This window comes from Botryllus schlosseri, chromosome 7, assembly GCF_051294905.1.
Source record: "Botryllus schlosseri isolate E-star chromosome 7, Bs_hap1, whole genome shotgun sequence".
NCBI classification, from domain to species: Eukaryota; Metazoa; Chordata; class Ascidiacea; order Stolidobranchia; family Styelidae; genus Botryllus; species Botryllus schlosseri.
The window spans coordinates 215,219-233,073 of NC_137242.1; the positions used below are offsets into that span (position 1 = coordinate 215,219).

At 37.8% G+C, this 17,855-nt stretch overlaps 2 protein-coding genes across 2 annotated transcripts in view; one reads left to right on the forward strand and one right to left on the reverse strand.

Moving 5' to 3' along the window:
* The first annotated feature begins 553 nt into the window (after positions 1 to 553).
* Positions 554 to 7,360, forward strand: LOC145442500 (vesicle-associated membrane protein-associated protein B/C-like). The gene is made up of 6 exons (XM_080320434.1): positions 554 to 804; positions 2,740 to 2,892; positions 4,449 to 4,552; positions 5,699 to 5,770; positions 6,296 to 6,436; positions 6,915 to 7,360. The coding sequence occupies exons 1-6, from the start codon at positions 741 to 743 to the stop codon at positions 7,038 to 7,040; spliced, it is 660 nt and encodes a 219-aa protein (XP_080176560.1). The 5' UTR covers positions 554 to 740; the 3' UTR covers positions 7,041 to 7,360.
* An 823-nt stretch (positions 7,361 to 8,183) lies between these two features.
* LOC145442493 (terminal nucleotidyltransferase 4B-like) overlaps positions 8,184 to 17,855 on the reverse strand; it is a 129,722-nt gene continuing 120,050 nt past the window's right edge. The window contains exons 4-16 of the mRNA XM_080320417.1: positions 16,942 to 17,160; positions 13,970 to 14,140; positions 13,209 to 13,329; positions 12,502 to 12,597; positions 12,297 to 12,437; positions 11,937 to 12,083; positions 10,810 to 10,997; positions 10,200 to 10,288; positions 10,097 to 10,141; positions 9,592 to 9,638; positions 9,425 to 9,536; positions 8,599 to 8,648; positions 8,184 to 8,539 (exon numbers count right to left, since the gene is read on the reverse strand). Coding sequence (XP_080176543.1) covers positions 8,480 to 8,539; positions 8,599 to 8,648; positions 9,425 to 9,536; positions 9,592 to 9,638; positions 10,097 to 10,141; positions 10,200 to 10,288; positions 10,810 to 10,997; positions 11,937 to 12,083; positions 12,297 to 12,437; positions 12,502 to 12,597; positions 13,209 to 13,329; positions 13,970 to 14,140; positions 16,942 to 17,160 — 1,486 coding nt within the window. The 3' untranslated portion in view covers positions 8,184 to 8,479. The remainder of the gene's footprint in view (positions 8,540 to 8,598; positions 8,649 to 9,424; positions 9,537 to 9,591; positions 9,639 to 10,096; positions 10,142 to 10,199; positions 10,289 to 10,809; positions 10,998 to 11,936; positions 12,084 to 12,296; positions 12,438 to 12,501; positions 12,598 to 13,208; positions 13,330 to 13,969; positions 14,141 to 16,941; positions 17,161 to 17,855) is intronic.

The window sequence follows — 17,855 nt, forward strand, 5'->3', positions numbered from 1 at the left end:
ACATCCGAGAATGGCTATAAAAATATATGACTTTGATCACGTCGTATGGAATGTCTCGAGTCATGTGAAATGATGACTCTAGATCGTTAAGTCATTTTCCATTCACTACAAAATTGCGATTCGAGTCGTTACCGCCCACTAATTAAAATATATTATTTAAATTAGGTTTCTATAATGCCACAATCACACAAGTGCAGGTTTCCATGTGCCAAACCTCTCGAAATGCTGCATTGAATGTTTTGTAGTCCTTATATCTCAGCCGTTAATAAGTTGAAGATAGTTTCTAAATGTAAAAGTACAAAAGATTCAGACCTTTCCCAGATATTTGTACAAACTCACATGCCCAGAGTGTTGGCATCCAACAGAAGTTTAATATGTCTTATTTTAAGCTGTGACTGAAATGAGATTTTTATCGCTGTTTATTGTTGAATTAAATTATATATTCATATGGAAACCCGAATACGAGTACAGAATTGAAAATAACTTTGTAGTTCAAGAATGGTAATATGATTGAGAGATGTGTTGCTCCACAATAAATTGCCAGTATAAAGAATCATATTGTGACACTTTAATTATAGTCGCAGACGATATAGGCTTCATTTCCGTACCTAAAATTTTTATCCATTGGACCCGTAAGCTGTTATTTAAGGAAACTCTTCAGAAAAGGTCTGTTCTTGCAGTTTTCTGCAGTGGGAGTTAATCATTAAGTTTTTTGGATTGGCAAAGAAGCGATTTAGGAAATGTCCCGCCCGAAGCAGCAACAAATTTTGAAGATTGAACCTCCGACTGAACTCAAGTTCAAAGGTGAGTTATATTTTGTTCAAAAGTAATACTTAAACTAGATCAGGTGTTCCCAAACGTTATTACACCGTGGTGCCCCCCCCCCCTTTGTAAATTTTGAAAAATCAATGTCCCTCTATAAAATTATTCAGCGTATTGAAATAGTCAGTAACATTATTTAATAGTAAAAGATGTAACCGGTAGTTAGAATGATGAAATGATATTCATACAATACACAATGAGCATGATAGTACATTAATTGGTCATTATATATACTCAGTTACTGTGTTGGTTGAGATTGATATTGCTCTGACAACTTCTTAATTCGGGTTTTGGTAGTGGAGGGAAGAATGCAAACTCAATATCTAGAATAACTTATTGCTGTACCAGTGTTTTTATTAAATTTTGATTTATTTCTTTTGTTATAGCGGACTACACTTCAAAATTGTAACATTTTCATGCCCCCCTACCTGCAACAAGCTCAATGCCCCCCCCCCCTCCGGTTGAGAACTCTACCACTAGACTTATCCAGCTGTTCACAATCCCCAAAAGCTTGTTATTCGAGACGCGTTAATGCTAATACTCAAGTTGAATGGTTTACTCTTACAAGTTGGCCACCGTTTGCAATTTTGTTTGGGTAGGCCACAGGCTTTGCACCCATTTCATTTACGTCATGCTCACAATACGATGGCAATCGATTAACTGCAAGTTATTACGATTGTTGCGGCGTCAGTCATTTTTGTGTGCGCATACTGTCAACTTACACTGTGATTTGTGTTTGTGACTCAAAATGGTGTAATTTCGATAAACAGGGAAGTGTTTCTGTGCTGAAAAATTGAACTAGATAATAAGGGCTTGGGCAAAATCGAGTAGGCCTACCTGAGGGATTCGATGAAGAACGAATTAAGTCCTGGGCTTTGAGTCTAGAATCACTCGGTATGGGATCATAAGTGCGGTATATAAATGACGAGTAACATTCAAATATGTACGGTTCGTGTAAACCACAACAAAAATAATGCCAGTTCTTCATCACATTAAAAATGAATTGAAATTTTCGGATACGCTTATATCATTGTTTTTTGTGAAAATGCTGAGGGTTAATCAGGGTTGTGACCAAGTCATTAGGCTCCGAGTCACAAGTCAATCCCACTTTTATAGTTTTGACTCCAGTCAAGTCGAGTCATTTTCACTTCCACGCCGAGTCAAGTCCAAGTCAACGATTAGAGGATCAAGTCCGAGTCATGGTATTATGACTCGTGTCCGAGTCCAAGTCATTGTGTTGACTGCTCAGTTTCCAGTTATATTCTTGTTAAACCCACTTTTTATAACTCTGTTTGGTGATATCGAATGGTTCACATTTATAATATACTAATTTTCCTCACTTTTAGCAGTTTCTGGTCGCATTCTCACGCACCAGTACCAATAGACGAAATCCCAATAGTGTGGTTACTTCACTATTCTTCGAAATGACAATGAAATGTCGAGTCGAGTCATTTCCGTATTTTCAGAAAATGACTCGAGTCAAGTCGAGTAATCAGAAAACCGTGACTCGAGTCATTACAACCCTGGGGTTAATCACAACTTCACATATAGCCTATGTCATTTCCACTGACATGAGTAGCCTTGTACTACATGTGTCAAATGCTGCATTACAATGTGTCAAATGCTGCAATTGATAATTCATGTTTCAAGGCTTCCGCGATGGGAAAATAGTAGACTATAAATCTCGGTAATAAATCAACTCTAAGTTGAAAGGCGTATCATTTCAGTAGCAAAAAATATCGCTTCTCCTTACCCTACTCTAGTCGTTAGTTACTATTAATACCCGATTCAGATTCTAGTACTTATATCTTTTTGCACAGCTGTATTGACAACATTTTTTTGAATTGCCAACCTAATTTTCACAAAATTATGTCATGAGAACTATGCTTGATGGCAACATATTTTCTGTTTGTTCAGGACCGTTTAACGATGTCGTGACGTCCCACCTCCATCTCACCAACCCATCGGACAAGAGGGTCTGCTTCAAAGTAAAGACAACGGCACCCAGGCGATACTGCGTCCGGCCCAATAGCGGATTCATTGACAGCGATGCGTCGGTCACTATATCAGGTCAGGACAGTGGCGATGTAGGCCAGGGCTACTCAACTGGGGGCAGAGTTGGATAATTAAAGAATTTTCAACTTTTCCATATTAGCTTACATTAGAATTGGATCATAGACACAGTTTTTGCAAATTGATTTAGAATTAATATTACTGAAATTCTCGAAACTTCCAAATTAGATTTGAATTAGAATGATAGCTACAGTTTTTAATTTCTAATTGGAATTAGAATTACTGAATTTGCAAAATCTTTGAAATTGAATTACATTCCGAATCGGAAAGAAGTGCAATACATTAAAATATAATCTCCATTCTTATCAAACCAAGAGTGGATTCTCATAAGCACGAGAATGGCAAATGTCTGTCTGTAGCATTTTCAGGAAAACCAGAAATTAAATTAGAATCAGAGCATAGAAAAATTCCACAAATCAGATTAGAATTCGATTGCCGGCATTTCACTCTAATTATCTTGTTGTCCAAGTCTGACTGGCGTGCCGTGGTCTGAATCCGGACATTTTCTGTGTTGATTCCAGACCTTGCGTGCCTAAATATTTAATGTTTTTTTTTAAACAAAATCCATTATCGTTGACACTTACAGCTGCGAACAGGCATTTTTGCACATACAAAATTGATACAGGATAGATTTCGTATCTGTATGATCAGCGAAAACCTTCAGCGCTTTCGAACCGAGGTTTAGGGAACTAGCAAGAAATAGCAAATGTCAATTCTCCCACTAGCAGAACAATAAATACATTTCGCTTTTTGCTAATAGCGCTAAACCCGATTTTGTATACAGTTATATACCGTATTCACTTTGTATGACTGTAAATTATGTCATGAGAGTTCCAATTTTGAACTTTTGTAACAGCGCGTTTGCTAAAAATAGTTTACCAGTCCTGATGTAGGGCATTGAATTCAGCTGATTATGTCATAATCCATCTTTGCTCATATCGACTTCATTTATGAGCGTGCTCGCTGATCAATCATTAGCTTTTATGTGGTTTTATTGATTTAATGATTGATTGGAACGATCTCTCCGCATGAGAACTGACTGCAGTTGTACACGCCGGGAGGAGGCGTGCAGTACAAAACCAAAGTGCTGGATTTTCAAAATGCACAACTACTCAATTAACAACATCCACTACTTGAACTAGAACTAGAACTACACAATTTTCAAAATACCCGACTACAATTAGAACAACTCACTTTCCCAAATCCACAACTTGAACTAAAAATACGACTACTCATTTTTCGAACCCTGATCTAATACTCAATTTACAAAATCTGCAACTTGAACTACAACTGCTCACTTTTCAAAATTCCAAACTAGAACGAGAACATATTTTCAAGTCTTCCAACTAGAACCAACTCTTTTACTAACTCGCAGCCAGAATGTTTTCAAAACTAGCAAATCGAACTGGAACCAGAACTACTCACTTTACGAAATGCGCAACTAGCACTACTCAAAACATCAGTACCTAATCGACTGCCAACTGAGTAGATTGGTACTTTGAACGAGTCTGGTGGTGAGTGTGTGTATCATTGCGAACCAATTTCTTTTTCAGTCATGCTCCAGCCCTTCGACTCCGACCCGGTCGAGCTTCTCAAACACAAATTCATGGTTCAAACCATGTTCGCTTCCAACGCCAGCGACGATTTGGAAAGTTTGGTGAGCTTTACCAATTTTCAGATACCGACGCCATATTATACCACACACACCCCTCTTTTTTGATTTTGCTGTTTGCTGTAGCCTCTATTATGCTGATAAATGTCGCTCAATTGGACCGTCGGGATGCATCAAAGTATGTCTCCCAACCTTTTTGTCTTCATTCCCCACTTTAGATTTATTCCCAGTCTTCATCCCCACTAGGCCACTACCCAAAACTATCGTCGTATTTCTTTGTAATTTTTGGCATTACAGAACAGTTATTTGCTTGTCTGATTACACAAGACACACAACACAACCACAACAGTACGCAAGACAATCGCCTATAACTACAACATAAAACGTATTGTGAACTGATAACCCTCAAAATTTAGCGAAACGTTATTTCACATCACACTGGTGGCCGTGCTTGATGCGTTTATGACACCATCATTGGTTATCCAGAGTTAAAAATGAGATGTAGTGAACAACACGCAATATAATTTTCGATACCGGTACATACATTCCAGAGCAGTTAACTGGTAACGGTAATCGCGCATCTATCTCCGTAGATATGTTGACTGTCCTGTATATATAATGTTCAACATGTGCATGTGCATCTTCTATTCCCCACCAGAAACCATTGAATTCCCCACCGGTTGGGAACCACTGAACTAGAACCTGTGTTCTGTACTGTAATTAAGAGTATAACTGGAGATTTTGTTTTCTCTGAGAATAGCTTGATATTGTCGAACAATATTGCGTTGTTATTTACTAAGGGTTCGAGAAAGAATAATGTCAGTGCTCAAACATCTTTGATCCTGTCCGGAACCGATTTATCTTCATTTTGACAAATCCTCAGTCATAGTTGCTACTCAAGTAGAAATACTGGCGCAAATTTTACTCCGTCACAAGTAGAAGTGGATATATTTAGCTATATACTTTTAGTAGTTAATCTGACTGACGCGAAATGACATTGCACATGTTGGCCATGTTAATTTTAGTCATAAATTCGATGCAAACTTACCACAAAAGTACTTTCTACTTGATCACTTTTAAACCAAAGAAGCGGTCCTAATCACAACTACTTGAGTGAGCAGTTGAAAAAGTTGAAAGTATTTTGTTACTGGCAATAGAGATTGGGTGTTGAATTCTATATTCTTTTCTCAGTGGAAGGAGGCGAACCCGTCCGACCTCATGGACTCTAAACTGAAATGCGTTTTCGAGCAGCCCGCGGAACAGGTCAGGATCTTTCTCGTAATCGCTTTAGTGTAAAGATTTTATTTTGAAATTTTTTTGTGTTCAATATTTGTTGATGTATTATATATATTATTTTATTTTTCTTCGCATTGGAATCAGCATGTGATTTATTATTTCATTTTTAATATCTTGGGAAAATCAAGTTTTTGGAACTTTTTCATTCAGTCATTTTCGTTCACCAAATTTGTCTCAATTCCAACCACTAGAAGCGAAGTTATTGCAGTAGAAAAATTTGGATTTGAATAAAATAGTATTACGGTGGCTAACTCTTATTTATTATAAAATCATGGAATTGGAAATTTTTCCACTGCAATAACTTCGCCTCTACAGGTTGGAATTGAGCCAAAGTTGGTGTCCGGCGTTGTTTTCACCAATCTAACAATTTTATCACATTCAGTTTTTTTCTGAACAGCCCAATGGACATAATCTACTCTGATTCCGATGTGACGATGTATAAGTTTTATTTTATCATTATGAATTAATAATTATATTAATTGTGGCCATCAGAGCCCGGTGAAGAGCGAGGCGGCTGCCCCGACCCCCACGCCAGGCTCTGATAAGGAGTCTGAGCTGGGAGCAATCATGGAAGAACAAAAACGACTCCAGCAGATCGTAGCTAAGCTGAAACTTGAGAATGACGAGCTGAAGGTTAGCGATTTCTTTCAAGTCGTTTAAATGAAATACCGTATATCAAATAACAAAATAATAATTAATGGACTAGGCCGACTGATTCTAATGAAGGTCGCATTTATAAAGAAAATTGTTCGCTCATGAGGCCTTATTGTCTTCCAATATGTTTTCAAGGCTCAAGTTCTAAAGATGCAGAATAATTGTAATTGTGAGTAATCTTCTCCATGTCATCGTAATCGACTACTTCGAGATCTTGCTGTAATCGTATGATTCAGAAGTCATCTTGATCGCGGCTGATTACATCGATGCCCTGCGTCACGGGGATTCAATTTGCCTCTGCATCTGTAGTATAAGTTAATTTTTTTCTACATTTCTAATTCTATTTTTGCGAATTCACTAAATTTAGTGTAATTTGGGAAGGAAACACCCCGGTATCATTCTAATGCGAAATCTAATCTGCAAAACCTGAAAATATGTCACACGTATTTATTTACAGAGTCGGCCAGACGGATTCGAGCCATCCAGCAAAGAAGGTCTGGCCGCTAGCCAGAAACGGATAATTCTCATCTTCCTGATTGTCGCGTTTGTCACCGGGGTCTCGCTCGGATACATTCTCTCTTAAACTGCAGTTCTCCATCTTCAACCCCCCGCGATACTCGATAAGGCCTCACATTGCGGCTCAAATTTTACAATTATACTCGACGGGCGTCTATATCACTTAGATTATGTGCAGCTGTGTCGATCCGTGCGACGTTGGTTGTAGACGCCCCCCGTTCTTTGCCCTTACATCGATACCACTTGTCTGTTTTGACATCGTATCTGCTTGAAGATGAGTCGAAATTGTCGTCTGCTGCCCGTGGATTTGATTCTTGACAGAGAGTGCAAATGTAAACATTGTATTGGCGGTGTTTCCTGTTTATTTGAAGAAAGTTGATTACGCTATGCTTGTGTTGTGTGAGAATGAGAGACGGGATGCACAGGGTTGTAACCAATCACAAGGTCCTGGGTCACCGGTCAATATGACTTACATAGTGTTAAGTCTGAGTCATTGTGTTTGACTGTTCAACTCACTTTTTTAAACTATTTCAGTGAAATTGAATGCCCAACATCCATAATATAGTAATTTATTTCGAGTATTGCAAATTAAGCAAGTACGAGCAAGTCAACACACAAATTGACTCTATGCCAAGGTTGCAGTATCTTAAAAAATGACTCGAGTCATTACAAACCACTGTATGTTCAAGATGGTCAACTAGAGCCAGAATTACTCAATTTTCTAAACTCTCAACTAAAACTAGATCTACAGCTACTCAATTTTCCAAATGCAGCCTTTTTTATTATACTTCATTGCTACTCTACCTTTTAACATCCACCACCAATTTTCGTTAGTAGTTTTAACCTGTATAGACTGTTGGCGGTACAGAACTTCAACATACAATTGAACAATGTATTGATATTGAAATGAACCAGAATGTTCTTGGCTGACAGTTGTCAGCGCATTGTATAGTATTAACAAGTCGTAACACCAGCGAAATATTTGTACTTCTACTATATTATGCTTATACATACACACACTTCCTGGAGTGGTTTTGTTTTGAATTATTAAGAGAGGCATAGAATACTTTGTTCTGACTTGCAATAGAGATTTGTGATATTTCTGTATACTATTCTAAGTATATTTGTTAGAGCATTTTCCGTAGCTTCCATATCCCCGCACCCATATTTGAATAACATGTCGACTAATCTCTCCAATTTCCAAACCCAGTTCATTTGTATCAATTTATTACTCGCAATTCTGACTACAATCGTAACATGAAACGAATGTTCAGGAACAACTTGATCCAATGGAATCCCATCAGTGGTGAGGGTTTCATAAACCCAATCCACATTTCGATCCAAAGTCAATGTTAATAACGTCCGATTGTTAACGGCAGTTGTGTCGCAATCTCCAACACGAAAGGCATCTCGATCTCACCAGGTCTGCGTCAGGCAGTGAACAGAAACACGCTTACAAAAAGGCACTTTGAACTTTCGTCCGCAAAAGCTTTCCGACGAGGAATGTCAGCTAACGTTCCTCGTTACGAATACTTCTTTATTCCTCTTGGCGTCTCGTTTCACGGGCTGAAAAAGTCACAGAATCGCACCGTTTCGAGGCGAGTCTCGTTAGACAGCGTATTTACCTTGCGTGGTTTTCTGACGTCTCTCTTCTCCGGGTCACTCGACGAGGAAGCTAAAAACACACTTTATTTAGCATCACCCGCGTCTAACCCGATTTCTTAGCAAAGGACTTCAGAGCAATCGACATTGCCTCTCAAAGAAGAAGTAAGGCCTCATATTTCAACTCAATTACAGTTAGTAATCTCAGAACAATTTGCAAGTGGGAGCGGAAAATCACAGTTTCGAAAAACAGATTTGGTTGAGGAGTGGATTTTCACAAACTATTGGGTTTTCAAAACTCCAGAATTAGAACTGAAGGCCTTTGAGAATCAGTAACTTAGGCTAATGATGAGCAAAAATAACCCAAGAAATATCGTAGAATCAGCATTTCGAATGGGTTAAAAGTTTGAAACGGGAGAGTTTCCGACCCCCAACCCCTTTATACCCCACTGTTAGTAGTGATAACTCTGAGCTAGCAATGTCTGCAAGAACATCACACAACACAACACTGGTGTCACTATTCACTCCATATAATGAAACATGTTTTCTAGTTGTTGGGGAACTAAAATGCCTATCTAGAACTATTCACTTTTCAAAATGCGCTACTTTTGAAATTAGAATCTTCAATAATACAATCAGTTGCCGTTCAATTTATCGAGGTGTTACTCATCCTACAAAACTACTTTCACTTTTAGAAGTCCAGCAAGTAGTTTCGCTTCAAACACTCTTCAAGGCGAGGTAATCTCAACACATAACCACGGGAGAAGGTAGACAAAACCTATTTTGAGAAGTAGCTAAAGCTGGAAGAACTCTCACTGAGCAACTAGTTATCAGTAATTAAACTAGAACCTTCAGAGCATTTTTTCACTGTCTTTGTTTTTTCGGTATTCCGTTTCAAACCGTGGTGCTCGCGTTTGTCCGAGGTCGTCGAGACTTCTTTGGATCGCACATTCGCCTCTTCCTGTGACAAAACAATGAGTACAAAAACAAAGACGCCATATTCAGCATATCCGAACCGAATCGATCGAAGATGATTCCATCGACGCCTCAGCTCCGTCTGAACCTGCAACGGTTGTCAATCCATATAAGATAGATCATACATATAATATCAAAATTACAGCCCGATTATTATCAAATATTGCACTATGAAAGAAATATCGTCAAAAAACTATAACGCTACGTAACAAAATCAAATGAAACTTTCGTTCATTTCGTTTCTACTAGTTGGAATTGAGCCAAATTTGCGGTGAATCGTTTTTTCCAGACGATCTACCAATTTCATCGGGTAGCCAGTAGAGATTGAAAAAAATTATATTTATTTTTATTAAATAATTGTTTTTCTTATATAGCAAAGCTTCTGTAGGTGGGAATTCAGCCAAAATGAGTGTGCAACGTTATTTTAAGCAACTTGACAATTTTATCAAGCAGCCAGTAAAATTAAAAAAAAAATTATATAGGTATATTGGTATCGACTCAAAAACCCGATATCGGTCAGGCTCTAAACAAGACACATGGACGTACCGCTGATGGGCCCCGACGAAAGTGAGGAGGGGCTTCCTGCCGTATCTAAAATATAATATGTGCTTTGTCAACATTGCCGCAAACCCGACCGCAAAACTCTCACTTCGTTTTGGGGGCCGCGTCCACGATTTGCGAATCTCTTGCCGATACTCGATCACTTGGTCCGTGACTTTCAAAATCCGGCTGAGCGTGCTGTGAAGGTACATCGTAGGAGATATTTTCGGCATTTGGGGAAGCGCAGGCCAAAACATGTTGAGAATGTAAAAAATGGGAGAAGTCGATTTTTATGAAAAACTTTATCATTGAAAACACCCAAAAATGTCATTTTTAATAAATTTTTAATAATAACGTTACATCCAACTGAGGCTGCTGTCAAATGTTGAAGAGAAGTTGATTTTTCTTAAAATTTCAAATAAAAACATTAAAACCGAACGCGGGTGCTGTGAAAGTATCAAATCTATAATGCCCATCAATAAATTGATGCTTAAGCGCAATAATAAATGTCATCCCTCACTATTCGAATAATCAGTGTTATACTAGATTCAGATTCGAGTACTGGAAGCATTGTGCCCAGCCCTATTCAGAGTGACTATGCCTGTAATGCTAAAACATAAAATCTAAAAAATAGCCTATCAAAAAACAAACCATTTTTCGCCATATGCCAAAAAAAACACGCCTGTCTGTCTATGACTGACTAATCTGGATCAACGAACCTGTGCAGGCAGTCCTTAGGATAATTGCTGGAGAGAACGGCATTGTTTAGAACCCTGTACGCGTATTCGAAAGCCTGTTTCACTTGCAGCGCTCCGTAGGAGCCTTTACCCAGGTCGTTACCAGGGGTGAGTGGGTCTTCGATACAGAGAATGGATGGGGTGGAACCGTTCTCCATCTGCTTACGAACCTGAATCGGCGAGTGTTTCAGTTAAAGCAGGGGTTCAGAATCGTACAAACTACTGAATTTTCAAAATGCGTAACTAGAACTAACTAACAAGAATTAATTCGAAAGCAGGTCATCAATTTCTAGCTTCATGGAGTTATTTTATTGTGTCTCAAATGGGAGGGGTTTCGACACCAAACCCAACTCTTCGGATAAGCCACTGGTAGCAGTGATGACTCTGAGCAAGCAATGTCTACAAGAGCATCACACAACAGAACACCGGTATCACGATACATGCCAAACGACGACACGTGTTTAATAGTTATTCGGTAACTAGATTGTTATCTGGATGCGCAAGTAGTTAGGTGACCGTCAGCTAAAGGGATTGATGGTCTGTGCAAGTCTGCAGGGGCTCCAAACCCAACTAATTAATGTATTATCAAGTTTAATGCGTATTGTATTTACATAATTTTATCATTCTAACTACTAGTTGCTGTACAAATCATTTTATTAATGAAAATACTCTTTTTAAAATTATTTCATGAAGGTTGAGTATGATAGGGGGGCTATTGATTTTTCAAAGTTTTGAAGGGTGCCATGGTGTCAACAATACACATGGACAACTAAATAATCCAATCCTAATTCGTGACATGTTTCTATGTACTCTCATTTCCAATCAATCTATTGTCTGGTCTCACTGAAACTGCTAGATGAGAACTGTAGCGTTTGAAACGTGCCAAGCTCGATGTACAGACATTTGCCATTCTTGTGACTATGATAATCAGCTCTGCTTTGATATGAACTTGGTTTTTGTTGCATTTCTTTTTACTTTGGAATTTATTTCAATTTCAAAGTAGTGGCGAATTCAGTCATTCTAATCTAATGACAAAATTTTCTGCCTGGCAAATAAAGGTTGGGAACTCCTTAAACCTACATGAAAATGAAGACTCAAAATCGACCAACCTCTTCTTTCTTGATGTAGGAACCTCCGTTTTTCACCCGGATCCCGATATTCATGAAATTAAACTGACGTCCGTACAGCTCGAAAAATTCAATCAGCAACACTCCCAGGTTAGGGTTCACCTTTCGGCCTTCGTTACGCGGATGTAACTGCGATCAGAATAGGCCGTCAGCAACGGAGTAAGTCTACTTTTTTAGAGCACTCAAGTAGCTTTCTTAACATGGACTCATAACACAAGTCAGCACTTTTTTGGGGCAAAAGTAGGCCTAAAACACTTGAATTTATATTTACATGGAAATCTGTATGCTATCTGTACTTGACCGGGAATTTATGTTAATTCTACTTCTACTGAGCAAACGTACCTGCAAAAAACTGACGCACAGCAGAATAAGGGAGTAGGAACTGATTCCTCCGGTCCACACTTCATTAAGGTCGCGTTGCAAGAGAAATTGCTTCAAGACAAAGACCAGTTTGGGCAGGGCCGGGTATTCCGAGATGTAACTCTGTGCGAGGAAAGTTTTTAATCAATTGTCAATTTCTTTGACTTTTCCCTAAAGAAATACAGACCTTGATCAGAACTACGCTGCGTACTCCGGCCTCCATGTTGAAACTAATGTCGACTTTGACGTCGGTCTCGGCGTGACGCAGTTTTACGATGGGTACCTGTCAATGAAATTTGATGTCTATTATGTCGCGTTACTATTCAAATTATTCAAATACAACTTTTTTTTGAGAAAATTTGAAATTAAAACATTTCATTTTTATAAAATTTAAAAATTTATAGGAACTTCAACGGGTTGAGATTGAGCCAAAGATGCTATTATATGCATCGGTTTTTTAGACAACCTAATCATTTCATGAGGTAGCCATAGAAATTTTAAAAAATCATTTCAATTTTATTTACTATATTCAAAATTCTCCACTCTGATAACCCAGTTACTACAAGTTGAGCAAAATTTGATATATCGTTTTTAGGCAACCTAACAATTTCCTAAAGTAACCAATGAAATTTGAAAACAAACTTTTTTTTAATAAATCAAACATTTTCTACTCTACTTAGATACTACAGGTTGTGCCAAATTTCATGTGCATCATTTTTAGGCGATCTAGCAATTTCATGGAATAGCCAATGAAATAAGAATTTTTTTTTCATTAAATTCAAAAATTTTTACTTGGCTGCTCCAGGTCGGGCAAAATTTGATATGCATCAATTTTTAGAAAGCCTGACCAGTTTGTCGGGTAGGCGATAAAATTTTGAAAAGGACATCACACACCGCTGCACGATCCAGAACTTTAACAGAGCTTTCTTCAGCGATTCCTTTTTCGATGAGCAAACGACGAAGCCTCCACAAAGGAAGGTCGGGCCACTCCCCGAATACAACCAGGTCGATATCACTGTGAATAAACAAGCATTCAAAAATTTCAAAACAAAAAATAAAATACATTGGTATAAACAATTCTTAACTTGAAGAACGTTTCGCGTGCCCCTTATCGAAACTTATCGGTATGATGAAGGAAATAAAACAGAGTTGAATTCAAAAACAAATGACAAATCACGACCCAACATGTTTTCATATACGATCAATAAAAGCTTGACAACAGCAACAATGCAGTGTATAGCCACAGGCGGAGATGGAAAACTAGAAAATTTTCAGCTTTTCCAGATCAGATTGGAATTAGAATTTTTCCATATCAGATTAGTGTTACTACTTGACCGAATTCGCAAAAGAAGTACGACAAAAACCAAGTACACTTCATATCAAATCAGAGTTCATTGTCATAAGCACGACAATGGAAAAAGTCCGTACAGTAAGCTTGGCTCGTTTCGCAGGGTATAGCTGACCTGTTGCATTTTCACGAAAACTAGAAATTACATAAGAATTATAGCATAGAAACATTTCACAAATTAGATTAGCCTTAGATTACAGACATTCTGTTCTGATTAGACTAGAATTATCTAGTTATCCAGGTCTGGCAAGAGGCAGGACCAATCATGTTTGCTTAATTCGTGTTCCACACACACACACACACACACCTGGTGGGTAGGTAGAGCCCGGTTTTGAACGATCCAAAAACGTCGACTCGAGCGTGACTCCACTCGTCTCGAATCAGTTGCTCGACTTGCTTGATGACATTCTCTCTCATCCACTGCTCTGCGTCTGTCGGCTTCATGTATTCGTAGAACTCGCAGATTTCCATGTGAAGGCTGAACATGGAGAGAGAGAGTCTTTATTTTCAGCCAAAATACGGAACAGCCAGACCACAACAATAATACAGGGTTGTATAACCAGAAAACTTTTAGCTTTACAAAATAACACTACAATTACCATTATATCTATATTAGAATTGAAGCTACAGTTTTTTACTAATTAGATTAGAACTACTGAATGTGCAAATCCTGCAAATTCAATTCAACTCCGAATTAGAAAGATCCAGACATCAACAGACATCAAAAGTTCACTTCATATCAAACCATAGTTTATTCTCAAAAGCACAACAATGGCAAATGTCTGAGCACCAAGCTCGGCTCGTTTAACACACACAGTTCTCGAGTCGAGTATGGAGAGATGATCTTTTCGAGTACTGAAATTAAATGCTTCTCGCCAGTAAGAGAGAGAGAGAGAGAGAGAGAGAATTTTTTATTCATCATCGCAAAATAACATAACAGGCAACAAAATAGCATAAACTTCAGAATCACGGACACATACATAAAAAATGGTTACAGTGTCAGTTTCAAAGTAAATGAGATGTGTACGAATACGATTTACAGTTTATAGGATTGGCCAATATGTTTTACGATTGCAAGATGAAGCTGCAGCGAAGTGATCTGTTGATCATCGAGTCTGCTGCAGCTGATCGAAGTAGGTTGGCTATAAATTGCATACGTCGTACTGCAACAGTGAATTGTAAGATTGACAGGATAAATGTAAGAGCACATGTTAGGAAAAACGGAGGAAAAGAATATAAAGTGTACTGGTCTGAAGCAAACAAGATATGTTGACCGGTACTATTTCACACTAAAAATACATTTTAGCTTTTGTATGATTCAATAAGGAAGGCACGATACATGGTTTTAAATACATATAAAGTATTGCTCCTAATATGCGAAGGAATGGAGTTCTATATTAGAGGACCTTGATAGGCAATGGTTTTGTGATGGGCTTTAGGTAAATACAGATTCATAACAGAACCTCTTGTAAATTGAGAATGATGTTCACTGATAGGTGTAAAGAAGTTCGAGAAAATGTCAGGTAGGGTGTTATTGTAGAACTTATGCATCAGAATGCCGACTTCAAATCTGTAAATATCATGAATTTTCAGGATTTTTAAATTATAATATAATGGGTTAACGTGATCTCTACGATTGGCAAGGCATATTAGTTTGATGGCTTTATTTTGCAGGCTCCTAACTCGATCCAAATGTTTCTCCCATGTGGATCCCCAGAGAATGATACCATAAGTTAGATGAGAGTGAAATAGGGTATGATAAATCATTATTCGTGTGGATTGTGGTAAAATAAAACGTGACTTTCAAATGATACCTATGGTTTTAGATAGCTTGTTGCAAATAGAGGTTATATGTTCACCACATGTCAGATTGTTATCAATAACTATACCTAAATAATGTATGCTTTTCTGTAGAATCAGGCTTTCCCTATTCAGCCTTATATCAAAATTACAATTCGAATTCCTTCCAAAGAGCATACAGTGAGTTTTTGAGGTATTTATGGTTAATCTATTATTATTCATCCAATCCAATATTTTTTGCAGGTTTGAGTTGCAAGAGGACTCTAAGTCAGTTATATTGTTCGACGACAGCATCAGAGATGTGTCATCTGCAAATAATTGGATAGTAAAGTCGGAGGCATTATTTAAGTCATTTATATAGATCAAAAACAAGAAGGGACCTAAAACGGATCCTTGTGGTACACCCATTTCAACTATTGATTTATCAGATGAAAATTCGTTACTTTTGACAAATTGGCTTCTATTGTTCAAGTAAGACTCCAATAGTTTATACATCACTCCTCTAAATCCATAGTGATGTAATTTGCCTAGTAGTATAGTTCTATCGACAGTGTCAAATGCCTTTTGCAGATCTAGATAAACACAAATGGTTGATAGCTTCTCAAACAAGCTCTGATAGATGTTATCAACACTGTCAATCACAGCATGCAAGGTTGAGTGGTTTTCTCTAAACCCAAACTGTTTTTTAGATAATATATTAAATTCATCTGTGAAGTTGGTTAATCTAATTAGCATTAATTTTTCTAAAATTTTAGAAAAAACAGGTAATATTGATATTGGTCTATTGTTGGATAACTTGAGTGGATCTCCTTTTTTGAAAACTGGAGTCACACGTGCTACTTTGAGACAATCAGGAAAGATCCCAAGTTCGAAACATTTGTTAATCAATACATTGAGGGTTGGCGCTGTTATGGTTTCCTTCAAAATATCAACAGGAACACCATCAGGCCCAGTTGCCGAGTTTTTTTTTTAGATTGTGCACAATTGTGATGATTTCATTCTCTGTTGTTGGTTCAATGAAAATTGAGTTAGGTTGTGGCCTACCTAGGTATTTCTTGTAGCTTCTAGATAACACATGTTTATGTGCAAGATTTTTTCCAAAGAGTTGATTGATCAATGAAAATGATAGCTTCGAAGCTATTTTCCACTGTCTAAGGATGGAAACCTCGATAGGTCATATCGCGGCACACGAAACATCAAGTACAAAGCTTTGCACTTTACTGGAAACAGCTATGGTCGAAAAAATATCGAATAATCTTTTAATAGATATATATGGTAATTTAGGCCTGCGTATTAGAACTTTCCACATCATTCATACTGATGTGGAGTGATGATAAGTTACAATCGACTGGAAGCCTAATACTCTATTTTTAATCAACTCACACAGGTGCTCGATATTGCCCAGATCTAATTGCTGGTGAGATCGTAACAATGAGAAGATCAAATCATACTTCTTATGCTGAACAGAAGTCAACTTACCCAACAACACCGTTTGGGTAAATGTTATTTTTCCAAGGCATTCCTCCACGGTTAATAATCTCTCTCGAATAGTTGATATCGTACGTAGACGCCGGATTCTCTCGACGTTTTTTGCCACCCCTTGGCGGGGAGGACTCTTTCAAGCATGGTGGTCCGGATGTGCGGTCCGTGTCACCAGACAGAGGAATAAAATCCAGTTGGTGGGCAGGCATCGAATGGCTGGGTAAATTAAATTCGATACACAATGGACCGAGATAGGTGTGTCTATTATGTCAATATCGCCAACTATTCTATTCGAGTAGCATCTATGCCGGCAACTATCTTGACTCTACCAGGAAATATTTCATTATTCTACTTGAGTAGCATCATTGCAGACAGCTATCTAGAATTTACCAGGAAATAATCAATTATTATACTCGAGTAGAACCAACTATCGCGACTCTACCAGGAAATATTTCATTATTTTACTTAACGTGATATTTGTGATACGATTGTTGATATACGATGAACCTTTCCATTCTCTACTAGTTGCTGACGATTACCCCTGACGAGTGTCAGCCGAAAATATTCGGATTCATTTCAATATAATTATACTATTCAATTGTATATTGAAGTTCTGTGCCACCATGAAGCTCTTCAAATGTTTTACTTGAGTAGCATCAATGCTGGCAACTATCTCAAATATACCAGGAAATAATCAATTGTTATACTTGAGTAGCGCCCTTCGCCAACTATCTTAAAACGACCAAGAAATATTTCTTCAACTAGCCTACGTATTTATGACTTATCACTGTCATTAAAAATTACTTACTTGGATAGTTTTCAAAGAATTCTTCTAGTAGTCTTCTACTTGAAGTATTTTGGGCTGCTTCAAAAAGCACTATTTGTACTTGATCAGAATTCTGTGTCGTTAC